Source organism: Peromyscus californicus, unplaced genomic scaffold (assembly GCF_007827085.1).
Source record: "Peromyscus californicus insignis strain IS unplaced genomic scaffold, ASM782708v3 Scaffold_5__1_contigs__length_169319896, whole genome shotgun sequence".
Classification (NCBI taxonomy): domain Eukaryota; kingdom Metazoa; phylum Chordata; class Mammalia; order Rodentia; family Cricetidae; genus Peromyscus; species Peromyscus californicus.
This window is the reverse complement of record NW_026294573.1, coordinates 78,399,073-78,411,820: the sequence shown is the minus strand read 5'-3', so window position 1 is coordinate 78,411,820 and position 12,748 is coordinate 78,399,073. Positions and strand designations below refer to the sequence as shown.

Sequence of the window (12,748 nt, the reverse complement as noted above, 5' to 3'; positions counted from 1 at the left end):
GCATATACTTTCAAGCATGTCAAAAATCTGACACATTAAAGGACACGAGCCATCACTTATGTTAGTTTATTCTGTAGACTAGTGTGTGCCTGGGGTCCTCCACATTTCTATGAAGTTCAGACTCTAATGCACACTTAAAAATAATTCATAGCTTCCTAAAATTCAAGAACTGTTTCATACTCCTTTAAGGATCCAACTAGAGGGAGGGGCTATTTGAAAAAAGGAAAGAAACAAAGAAGTGAAGGACAGGAGGAAGGGCAAAGGGGCAAGTAAATATGAACAAAGAAACACCTAAGTCTAAAAAGGCCATAACAAAACCTGTTATTTTATATGCTAACTAGATTTAAAAAGGAGTATGCAACTGATCCCCTCCTACCACACCTTCACCTCCTCCAATGATTAAGTACTTGTATACATCATTCAGCCAAAATTATAAGTAGCCACTGGAGAAATTACATACAGGAAAGACCTCTAGCAGCTTCAATGTGAAAACCTGTTTGTGCAGAAAGCATTTCTGAGTCCTGAGCCAATGGAAACACTTGCAGAACTATGACATCACAGCTGGTCTTTTAGCATTTCTCTTACTTGTCCTGTCCTTGACAGACAAAATGCCTTTGTTGCATAGCAACATACTCCTAACTGTAGATGCCTTACGTGTAGGGAGCACTTAATGAATGCATTCACTTAAGGTTAAATAGTAATAAGAGAGGAAATATTAAATTACAAAAGTCCCCTCTCAAATAAAATGAATTCAGATGAAACACACACAGCACAGCCCTTCACATCTTCTGCTGAATGTATAGGTTCAAAACTTGGGTTTTAAAATGTTGTACTCTACTGAATGAACATAGAAGAAAAGATGACAGTCTACAATAAAACCAAATTAGTAAACCATAAAGGTCACTTCATAAGTCAAAGCCAATTTACTCAACCTTATACTCTTGTCTGTCAGGTATTTTATTTCCCAGTTAAAGCTTTGTCTGTCTTCTTTTCTTCCCTTCCTCCTAAAACTACCTAGAAAACCCTATGCTATAATAATTTAAAACCTAACTACCTCTCCATTTAATAATTATCCATCCCCCTCGACAAATCCCAATACAAGAAGCACAGCAGTATCTATCTCAAAGAGAACTTTTAAAGCAGTACCTATTCTAAATGGGAACATGGTAGGGGATCCTGAGCTTGTCAAAGTGCAATCTTCTTCCTAAACTCCTAACAAAAAAGTTCAAGATGTTGGCACACACCTGTGACCCAGCACCCAAGGGCTACAATGTGAGGCACAGATCATAGGATTTTGAGTGTGTGTGTGTGTGTGTGTGTGTGTGTATGAAGATAAAGACACTTGCCACCAAGCCTGACAACCTGAGTTCAATTCCGGAGACCCATATTTTCCTGCCCTCCCTCCCTCCCTCCCTCCCTCCCTCCCTCCCTCCCTCCCTCCTTCTCTCTCTCTCTCTCTCTCTCTCTCTCTCTCTCTCTCTCTCTCTCTCTCTCTCTCTCACACACACACACACACACACAGACACACACACACACGTGGGGGAAGAGTACTGGAAGCAAGATCCACGATATACATCTCCTTCCATGCATGAGACCCTGGGTTCAATTCTTAGCAGATAGAAAAGGAAGAAAGAACAGAAAAAGAAAAGGAGGAAATTATTTAAAATTTGGTGTCCCGTTTTCTTTTTTTTTTTTTTAACCATGCTTTATAGATGGTCAACATATTACTGTGTTTAAAAATGGGGATATAATAGGAAGAATCTGTAGGCCATCCCCATTAAACAGAGCAGGTTCTCATTCTGCATCCTTAAAATATGTCTCCCCACCATTAACTGGCATGTGCAAGCACAGTGTAAGCATTCAGCACATGAAAGGGTATGTATGATTCAGGCTTGTGAGCTCTATAAACACACAGCCCTGTCTTTGAAGCTCCATGTTTTTAAGAAGTTACTACTAGATGCAGTCTTAGTTCTAAAGGAAATTTAAGATCAAGTTTATACTTGAACAACAAATATGAAAAAAAAAGAGAGAGAAGAAAAACAGACATGGAAAACCAGCAACTAAGATGCATTCAGAGGAAAACCAACTGTTTAGATAGAAATAACACTAATTCACATATGGGCAATAACACTAATCACATATGGGTGATGTTAAGACAAAAGTGAATATTCTTTTAACTACATGCAAGCTAGACTCCACATATAAAGCACACTGAAGCAGGTCTGGGCTATCCACTGAGCAGTAAGGAGTCCCAGCAAACAATCTGACTTTTAAAGCAGGCACCTCTCCTCAAAGGCCAGGTTTATGAAAGAGACGAGAGGGCAGGTACTCACAAAAATAAGATGATTTTTTAAAAAGAAAACAAGAAGGAACCCAGGTCACTACACACGGGGTGTCTGTGTGTCTGCTTGGTGCTTGTGTTCGAAGGAAGGCAGCTTGGTGCTGTAACTGGGTCTGTGTTCATGTGCAACAGGCGCTGGGGTACTTACCGTGCCCGGCTCTCTGTCTGCTCCCGAGGTTACCAAGAAACGCACAGACACGCCCGTTCAGACACAGAGGCAAGAACAGAAATAAAAAAAGGGGGGAATAATTAGAACACAGGCCCCAGGCAGTTTTAAAAATGGCTTTATTTATATAAGTCATTGCACATTCCTAATACAGTGATTTCCTGAAAATTACAGTATTTTGTAAACATAAGATTTACAGTTTAACCATACACAAAGCCTATTTTTAATTTCTTGACAGAATAAATTACTTTTCTTCAAAAAATTAGTCAAGTGCAATTTGCCCAATATTTAATGCACACTAGGATTAAAGCCTACAAAACTAGTAACAGATGCAACTGTCAAGCCTTTCATTTGAACACATTCACTTTCAAATTTAACTTCTTATTTCGCCCCATTTAACAAACATCACTTTCTTTGAAAATTACCCAATTAAGCAGTTAACAGTTCTCCATAATATGGTACAGGCCACTGGCATTAAAAAGGCAGTTACCAAGATGTCAAGATGCCTGCAGGCTAGCAAGACAGAAAAACCCACAGCTGCCCACAGCAAACCTTGAAGAGTGGCAGGGTGAACTGAGTGTCAGTGGAAAGCTTTTCGACAGCTCCTGTTATCTCACTGTTTGCTCTCTGTGTGGGGCTGGGGCTTTCCACAGCGAGGCACAGCTCTGCAGCACTGTCTGAGTATGAGTGCAAAGCCTAATCTGGCTTGCCCGGCCTCTCACCTCTGTGGCGTTCTGCATCATGGTGCTTCTTGTCATCTTTTATTGCCAAGTGAGACTGCCCACTCAGAGCACTAGACAGTGCTAGAAGGCTGGCACTGCCCCCAAGGGGCGGGATGCCAGGAGGCTGAAGTCCTGAAGGGTGAGGCGTGAGAGGTACGGGGGGTCCATGGCCATGAGAGAGATGCTGAGCTTGTAACTGCTGCTGCTGTTGGCAGTGGTTGGAGAAGATGAAGGAAGAGGAGGGCAGGAAAAAGAAGAACAAAGGGAGGAAAGAAAAGAGGAGGAGGAAGAGAAGGAGATGGAAGAGGAGGAGAAGTAAAAACAAGAGGAGGAAGAAGTGGAGGAGGAGGAAGAAAAGGAAGAAAAGGAACAGGAGGAAGAGGAAAAGAAGAAGGTGGTGGTGGTGGTGACAGAGAAACCATCCAGGGAAAATTAAAAATAACAGAAGATGTAAGAAAGAACCAGAAGTTGGACATAGAGAAGGGAATGGAGACAGGTAGGAAAGAGGAAATGAGGTTAGTGCTTTCAACTCATCAAAAGCTTTTGCCCCTCAGTACTCACCCCCAGCCAATCCCACAATCTAACCCTAGAGTCTACACCTGCCACTTTATGTTGTAACCAACCTGGACAATGAAACTCCAGTATCAGACAAGTCTGGCTACTTTACAAGATTTACGTGTGGATCTCATCTAAGTGCCTCCAAGGAGGAACTCCAATATGTCACTGAATCTAAGCTGTACACTGATTCCAAGTTGACTGAAGTTAATCAGGGGACATGCTGAGTATCCCACAATGAAGTAATCACACTGTTTAGAAGATGAGTACATTTTACCCAACATTAACTGTCACAATGATGTCGTGAGTGAAAGCCAGAACTCAGAAAGCACTGGCATTTGGAAGGTACCCTGAGCTTGTGTCCTTAACTCACCAAGCCCTCTGAGAGCTGTAAGGAAGCAATGGCATCCCCACTTCTCAGAAGCACTCAAGCTCCATGGCACTGGGGAAGTTGCTGAGGTTCACTAGGGTGAAGGGACATGTCAGTGAGCTCTACAGCTGCCCCCACACTACTCTTCTGGCTGCTGGAAGAAACCCTGGAGTCAAGTTTTTAGCCATTCCTTTTACCCAAACCTCCTTCCTAAAACCGAGCTCCACAAACTATTCTACATTACAGAAGAAAGGGCTGAGACCAAGAATTTTCTGACTGCAGAGATCTAGAGGGCCAAGTGCCTCCCCCTCATTCCCAGGTTCCTTTTCCAATGCTTACTTTGCCTCCACAACCTAACCAGTTCCAGAAGTTACAAACTTGTTCATAGGAAACTGTACTCTTGCTCTCATGTATTACACTTAAAATAAGCAAATATACAAGAAATGGCCCTGAACCATCTATCTGTGTCTCAGCTGTCCAAAATAGAATTCAGTTTTGACAGTAAAAAAAGAGTCAAATCTCAATGTCTAAAGTGGGGTGTTAGAAAATCCTTAAGATTCTAACCCATGTTCACTTCTCAGGACTGAATTGCTTGTTTACTTATTGCCTACTCCTCACTGGAACACACAGATGAGTTCAGTAGCTTCCACCCACACCAGAAATTCATTTTTAATTCCATTTCAGATGTGCTTCCTACCCTCAAGAATAAACAAAAAGCAACATCTTAAGCATTGAAAACCAGTGTTTTTACAGCAAACTTTCAACCATTCCCAGTACCCTTAAAAATCTTTAGGAGTCCACCGTCTTTTCAAACTGCCACTCCTTCCTAAGAGAATTAGTTTTAATTAGAGGGAAAAATGGAAAACAGGTGAGGTCCAAGCAGACAGCATTAATAGCATTCTTGGAAATTATTTATAAATTACTCATTCTCCCCTTGAGATCACAATCACAGTTTCTTTACATGTAAAATCACCTTCCCGTCATCCAAAAGACACTAATTCTTGCTCTGTCACCTTTTAAGAGCTCAGCAACAGTGAGACATAAAACCGAAGAAGCTGGCAGCAGCATCGCGGTCCACTAGGCATGCTCATTAGCACTTAATTAGGAATGAGACACCTGCCACAAGAAATGTGCTTGGAGGAGGATGAAGAACAGGTCTGCCCTACTAGCAATTACTATCATTACGTGGCGAGCACGAGCCACGTCCAGCTTCGAAGAAGCAGTGAAGCGAACACAAGCCCGCCTCGGGTCATTAGGCACAGCACTGATTAGAGGGAAGGAAACTGCACAGAGCGGAACAGACAACCACAGCATGACACCCCTCTTACCACTCTACAAACACGCAGGATGGAACCACTGGCTAAGCACCTCAGAGACAGGATTTTAGTTGGCAACAAATCTGTGCTAGAGAACATGTACGGGGTATACACACTGTAAAGATTCCCCCCACACACACACAAATTCCAAGCCAACTTTAATAACAACAACAAAAAAAAATCAAAAAAACAAAACTAAAGCATATTATAATACACTACTGAAAAGGACTGAGCGTACATAACCATGAACTTTGTCATAGCTGTGAAGTAGCTATATGTGGTTTAACTGAAGAGTTGGGGTAATGACAATTAATGGGAATATTCAATAGACTAACTGGCCCCAGAGACCTCCCAATTCTACCCTGTCCTATTTTCTCCAAACCCTGCAAAAAACAGTTTTCTGTTACCTAGAGGTAACTGGGTTCATCCATCCTTGGCTTAAGAAACTTGAAAGCCTTTTTGCTTCAAACAAAATATTTTTTTATAAATAAAATTACGTAATTTTTAAAGCAAAATATTCTGAAGTAGTGAAACTGAAGAACCAAGAGATGGGTCACAGCCATCAAGATGCTCTAGGCTCCAAACACTTGAGTGTGTACCTCCCATTCTGCCTCTCGAGCCACAGTAACATCAAGTTCATTATCCCATCCGAGTCCTCACCTACGGGAGGGTGCTTAGGCACAGGGCTCGAAGAGGTGTGACACAGCACTCAGAGCCACAAGCACTAAACCCTTTCGGCTACCTAACAAGGTCAAGTTCACATGTGTAGCACAAGGGAGAAAGAAGGCCAACTCCTCCAAAGGGAACCGTGTTTAAATGTTCCTGAAATTACACAATTCCAAGGACTCAGTCACAGATCCACTTTACAGTGGTGCCCAAGGGCAGTGACAAACACAAGCTAGTTCTTAGACTTCATGAACACAGCCCTTCTCAGCCCCACTTCTCAATGCTTGTTCCTGGATCACTGCTCTCTTCCAAGGAGACTTGTAAAAGACAATCAAGTTCCCAGATACAGCACTGGCCTTTCTTCGAAAAGTAGATACCTAACACTGGAAAAGCAAAGGTGGTCTTAAGATAAAACATTTATTTATGTAGAGGGCTCACATCAGAATAAGTTAACTTTAGAATAAGGGCAGCCCACACCTGACTCCGTCTGTTACTAAAGGAACATTTTCTCTCGACAAAGTTTTAGAGACAATCTGGTACATATCACCCTTATCCAGAGCAAAAGCAGCAACACCATTTAAGAATGTGTCTTACGCCAAATACAATATTGGCAGCGCTTAGACAGCCAAACAATAGTTCTGCCACTTAGAAAAATTTTATGCACCTGCCCTCCTCAGACCCAAATGTCATCTGTCACTTTTTTCAACATGACAGCAAGGATGAGACAATTCAAACTCCTATCCAGGCATTAGAATTTTTTTTAATTTAACTTTAAAAATTACAGTTTCATACTACATAGAGGCACAAGAAAAACAGTTATGTACAGCTGTCATTTTGAAGTAAAATTTTAAAGCCTGGGGTAAGGGCTCAATGGTAGAGGGAAGCCTGGCATGCTCATGTCTATTCATTCAATCTCCAGCAGTCCAAACACATACAAGATGTTTTTGAAGAGCATAGTTCCTCCAATATAGCACACTCCTCTGGCTATCACCCAAGACCAGGCTCTCAAACAGAGTAACTTGACAGGGACATCTGGCACATCTGGAGACATGGACAAACGGGAGGCGGGTGCTACAAGCATCCTGTGTCTGAGAAAAGATGATGTTAAACATCCTTTGATGCATAGTGCAGCTCTCCACCAGACAATCAGGGGGGCCAAAATGCCACCAGCGCTGAAAGAAACTTGTCACTGCTGCTTTCCACCCACTACCTCCGAAGTAATTCTGCAAATTGCCATTTAAAACATAATGCTTTTCAATACTCAAGCATTAACTGTCATCACCATGCAAATCCCTTGTCACACCTCAAAACCCAAAATATCTGAGCGCTGTGGAGACAGCTCAGTGGGTAAAGGCGCCTGTAAGCAAGCCTGGTGTCCTAAATTAATGCTAAGAACCAGGTTAAGAGTAGAAGATAAGAGCCAACACTACAGAGTCACCTTCTGACCTCCACTGGCTCTCTGAAAGCACGCACACCACCACACACACTTCATACACACAGCAGCCATCTTAAGCACATTCTGAAGCACTTGCCAGGCTGAGGGGAGACTGATGCCAACCTGGGCTACATAGGAAGACTTGTCTCAGAAACAATAATCAACAAACTAGGGGCTGGGAATGTAGCTCAAATGGATCCCTAGCACCAAGTAAAATCCGATGTGGTGATGCACATTTGTTATCCCAACACTTGAGAAGACAGATTGTTCAGATATTATTCTTCACTAGATAGTGAGTTCTGTGTCAGCTTTGGTCACAAAACAATAAAAATAAATAGATTTTTAAAAATCTGCTTTATAATGCTGACCTTACTAACAACTTGAAAATTCAAACAATAAAGAAGGGAAGAAAAAAAGATCACTGTAAAAGGGGCTACCCTGAAAACTTCCACGGAGGGTTCTGATACCTAGAAGAAAGTCATGTAAAGTTCTGGTCTCTGACTGAAAGAACTGGGAACAGGCTGAGTGAGAGATGAAAGCAAACACCAAACCCTGAGCTACGGATCCTGGAAACCCACAAGGCATAAAGTTAACCTCAACCGCATTAAGCAACAGCCATACTATTAGAATCCGTACTATGAAGAACCTGGCTGTGCTGCTAACATTCGGACTATAATGTAGTGGTGTGATCCCTGGCACTTTTGTTCTAAATCACAAGTCCATCACAACAGAGCTGCTCAGAAAGGACACAAACTATGGGAAGATTCAAAACTCCATGCCACCAGCCACCAAATTCCAGAAATTTAGCCCATTTTACAAAACCAGGAAAAATCATGTCACCAAAATCACACTTAACCCAACTGCACTGAAAGCATCTCCGTGCCCGAATCACAGTAAACAGCACTGACAACAATATGTATGTAAACAGTTTTACGGAAGACAAGATGTGACAGACAAGTGGCACTGCTAAACTTGGTAAAATAGTCCTCCTTAGTTCCTGGTTCTCTACTCTTGGAAACACTCAGTTCTTATCTTGGGGATCTGAAGGACAGAAGGAAAGAAGAAATCTGTTCACTCATAATCAAGTGGGAAGGCCTTTCTGGCAGCAGCGGCATCAAGGCCACTATAGAAGCTGTCTAAAAACCTACTACATGAATGGCCTCTCTGTAAGAGGGGCAAGGGTGACAAACAGAAAAAAGCTGCTTACTGGGGCCAAGAATTCTCCAGCCACTCAAGCCACTTGAAAGCAATAAAGATAAAGTAGCAATGCACTAAGAGACCCAGGAAATGGCATGTGGATAGTCTAAGAAATGGGAGAAAATATATGCAAGCCGTACATCTGAACTCAGCTCAACAAGAAACAACAAATTAACAAACAAGAGGAACTCTCAAAAGATGGGTCATCAAGAAAATGTAAAAATGCTTCCCATCACTGGTCATCGGTGGTCAGTCTGATGAGTACCAAAGGCACTGAGATGCCTGTCAGCATGGAGATATCAAAAAGAAACCAGACGAGTTTAGTAAAAAGTACAGAGAAAAGTGAACCTATGTGTTGCTGGGAATCTAAACTAGCAACATCATTCCAGAAAACACTGGGCAGCTTCTAAAAATGTAAAAAATTAAAAACAGAACTACCATGTGATGCAGAAACCCTACTCTAGACATATACCTGAAGGAAATAAAATTTGCTCAGAGATATCTGCACTTACAGAGATACTGCAGTATCATTCCCAAAAGCCAAGATACATAAACTACTGAGTTCATCAACATGTGAATGACAGCAAAAACATAATGCATACATACAGTCTTGGAAATGCAGCAAACACAGCTCAGTGTGATGGCCCAGGCCTCTGATTCCAGCACCAGGATCCTTCCAGGCAGAAGGATCACAAGTTCTAGACCAGTCTGGGTTATTAAAGCAAAATTCTATCTCAACCAAACCAAACCCAGGAAATCCAACCATTTACAACAACATGGGTAACCCTAGAAGACATCAAACAATCTGAAATAAATCTAATTAAAAAGGCAAATATCCCAACATCTTAGCAATATATGTGCTTTGTTGTTATCATGTTAAGTCAGGGCCCTGAGCAGCCCAGGCTGGCCTCCAACTCCTTATGTAGCTAATGATGACCCTGGTGCTGGGGATCAAATCCAGAGCTTTGAGCATACTAGACATACACTCTATCAATTAAGTTAAAATCCCAGGCTCCACCTGTGTCTAGGTTCTAACAGAAGCAGAGTACAGTGGTAGGTAATTACCAGGGGTTGGGCAAAATAGGGAGATGGTGGTCAAAGGATTCAAAGTTTAAATTTATGGAAGATAAATTCTGGAAATCTAATATAGGGCATCCTGGCCACAGGTAATAATAGCATGATGTATACTTGAAATCGGCTAAAAGATCTCAAGTGCACATAAACATACGTGAGATTAGACTATGAGGTGATAGATATGTTCATCAGCTTGACTGTGACAATATGATCAAAATGTTAAGTTATACTCCTTAAATATATGGAATTTCTATTTGTGAATGGTATTCCAATAAAGCTGAAAAGGCAAAAATGGTGAGAGAAGCAGAAATGATCCCACACATGCAGAAAGGGATCAGGATGAAGAGAGCACATTTCTGAGTACTTGCCATCTTCACTCTTTCTGGTGTTTGCTAGGGCCAACTCTTTTGTATAACCACTACCCTATCTATCCCATTTTCACTTCTGGACTCACGGCTGATCTCGAGTACTTTCAAAGGGTCTAAATTAGAACACGTTTTTAAAAGTCATGTTTAGGTAGATCCACTTCTCAAACCATACACATATTAAATGAACACACTCTCAAAATCAGAAAGGAGATGTAAATTAAAAGCACAAGGAGCTACCTCTTTATATACAGAGTGGCTAGATTCTACAAAACAGACAAGGTCTGAAAATGTATGGTATAGAAACAGGAATCCTCATGCGCCATTGGAGATGTAAAATGGTGCAAGCACTTTAGAAAATAGATGGGAGATTGAGAATTAAATATAAAGATGCCTACGACGAACAAATTCCACTCCTAGGTTTATTCCTAGGCAGAGATAATCTCCTGCTGCCAAGACTCATGACCTGAGTCCTATCCCTGAGACATAATGTGAATAAAGGACAGGAATCAACTTATTCACAGCAGGATTATCCAAAACAGCCAACAAGTAGATCCAACCTGATCATCCACCAAACTTATAAATGGACAAATTAAGGTGATAAATAGATGCAATGTATTAGTCATTAATAAAAATGACTAAAAACTATAATTCACTTTCTAGAGCATTTCCCTAACATACACATAGCCTGAACCTGATCTCCAGCACTGTGTTAACACTGCCATGGTAGCGCATGCCTATAATCCCAGCACTCAGAAGATCAAAGTCCCACAAGTTCAAGATCATTTTCAGCTGTTCGGATTGTGACCAGCCCAGACTGTATAAAATAAATAAATAAAAAAAATAAAATAGCTAGGTACGATAGCTCACATCTTTAATCCCAGCACTCCAGGGGCAAAACCAGGCAAATCCCTGTGAGTTTGTGTGAACAGCCCTGTCTACATAGCAAGTTCCAGGCCAGCTATAGACACACAGCTAGAAGGTAGAAAAACCTTGAAAACCCCCTGCTAAGTAAAATCAGCCAAATATAAATAGCTATATATTATATGTATTTATTTATATACAATATGCTGAACAAGCCAATTGGTGGCCACTAAGTGTCAGAAGAGAGGACATGGGAAGTCAATGATAATAGATACAGGGCTTCTTTCAGTGGTGATTAAAAGTATTTTAGAATGAGACAGTGATGGCTGAATATACTAACTAATGAACTATATGACTTAAGGGGTCAATTTAATTTGAACTGTTATCTCAATTTTAAAAAACAAACCACATACCCAGGCACATACTTAACCTCTCAAATGGGACATCTTACTTTCTATGGAGCAGTTTCTTCCTCTTAAAAACATGTTTAATTATGAAATGCCCTATACCAAGTGGAATAAAAATTCATACTGTAGCACCTGACAAGGAAATTAAAAGAAATAAATGTACCAGCAACTTTTCTAGTAACTAAAATGCATATTAACTGTGGGAAAATCCAGACAGCAAGGCCAATTCTAGATGCATTTGAGATACTAGGTAGTATTCTATTTTAAAAACAAAAATATCAAACTGACTTAACCCGGAGGAACAGTACACACAGAAAGAATGCATTTCTAGCTGGGTGTGGTGGTATACACATCTTTAATCTTTGTATGAGGGAAGCAAAAGCAGGTGGATCTGAGTCGCAGGCCAGCCTGGGCTATACAACGAGACCATTTTATAAGGGAAGGGATGGGGGCCAGAAAAAAGTAGGACTTCCATGCAATGTTGCCTTTGCAAATTTAATAAAGAACTAGACTATTGGAATTTAAGAAGGTTTAAGTCTTTGGAACTAGAAGACACACATTTATTATACCTCTGAGATCTTCTCCAAGTAGCAGTATACCCACTGTTCTAGAAAGGCACTTAAGGGTGGGTTGAAAGATGGGCTTTCCAGGAATTAGTTGCATAGTCCTAAGAATAAGAAGCTCATCCTCTTTAAACTTCACACACTACAATCTCATCGACAGCTGACAGCTACAGCTAAAGGAGAAGGATAATCTAATAGTTTGCTAATCCCTGAACCAATCATTTCATGCAACAGTGGAGTGCTTTTTAAGTCTACAAGTCATTATTTTAGGCATAAAGTCTCCTTCCTCTGCAGATATACAGCCATCCCATACAGAAACACATATACATACTAGACAGCTATCAAGCATACAATACTCCAAGCTTTCACTTTATAGAAAGTTATTTTCAGGTATAGAGAGGTGTAAGCTTGCCTATGAAGCCAAAATGTACAAATCTAACCAACAACTGAAGCCATTCTGGTCTTCACAGAAACTGTATGCATGAAAAATAAGTCACACTGTATCCAAATAGATTACAAAGCAAAGTAAGTTTCCCCAGATTAGTCCCACATTTCTTAAGTTCCCAGAGTTCAGATACTGCTATGGAAGCTGTTAAAATTTTCTTATACAGTCAACAATGAGGCCCAAATACAAGAAAGCTAGTGTTTTGTGGATAGGAAAGATAATCTCTCCTATAACTCTTAAAGTCACAATAGCAGAGTACTCT

General features: G+C 40.9%; 1 protein-coding gene across 9 annotated transcripts in view; it reads right to left on the bottom strand.

Moving 5' to 3' along the window:
* LOC128097967 (transducin-like enhancer protein 1) overlaps positions 1-12,748 on the bottom strand; it is a 102,340-nt gene that overhangs the window by 46,803 nt on the left and 42,789 nt on the right. For 5 of the 9 annotated variants that reach the window (XM_052718881.1, XM_052718886.1, XM_052718880.1 and 2 more), the window contains 2 exons: positions 3,230-3,434; positions 2,490-2,506 (listed from right to left, as the gene is read on the bottom strand). The exons of 1 other annotated variant lie outside the window; for it this stretch is intronic. In XM_052718881.1, the coding sequence (XP_052574841.1) occupies positions 2,490-2,506; positions 3,230-3,434 (222 nt within the window). The remainder of the gene's footprint in view (positions 1-2,489; positions 2,507-3,229; positions 3,435-12,748) is intronic. 3 more of the 9 variants (XM_052718882.1, XM_052718888.1, XM_052718885.1) reach the window with 1 other exon arrangement.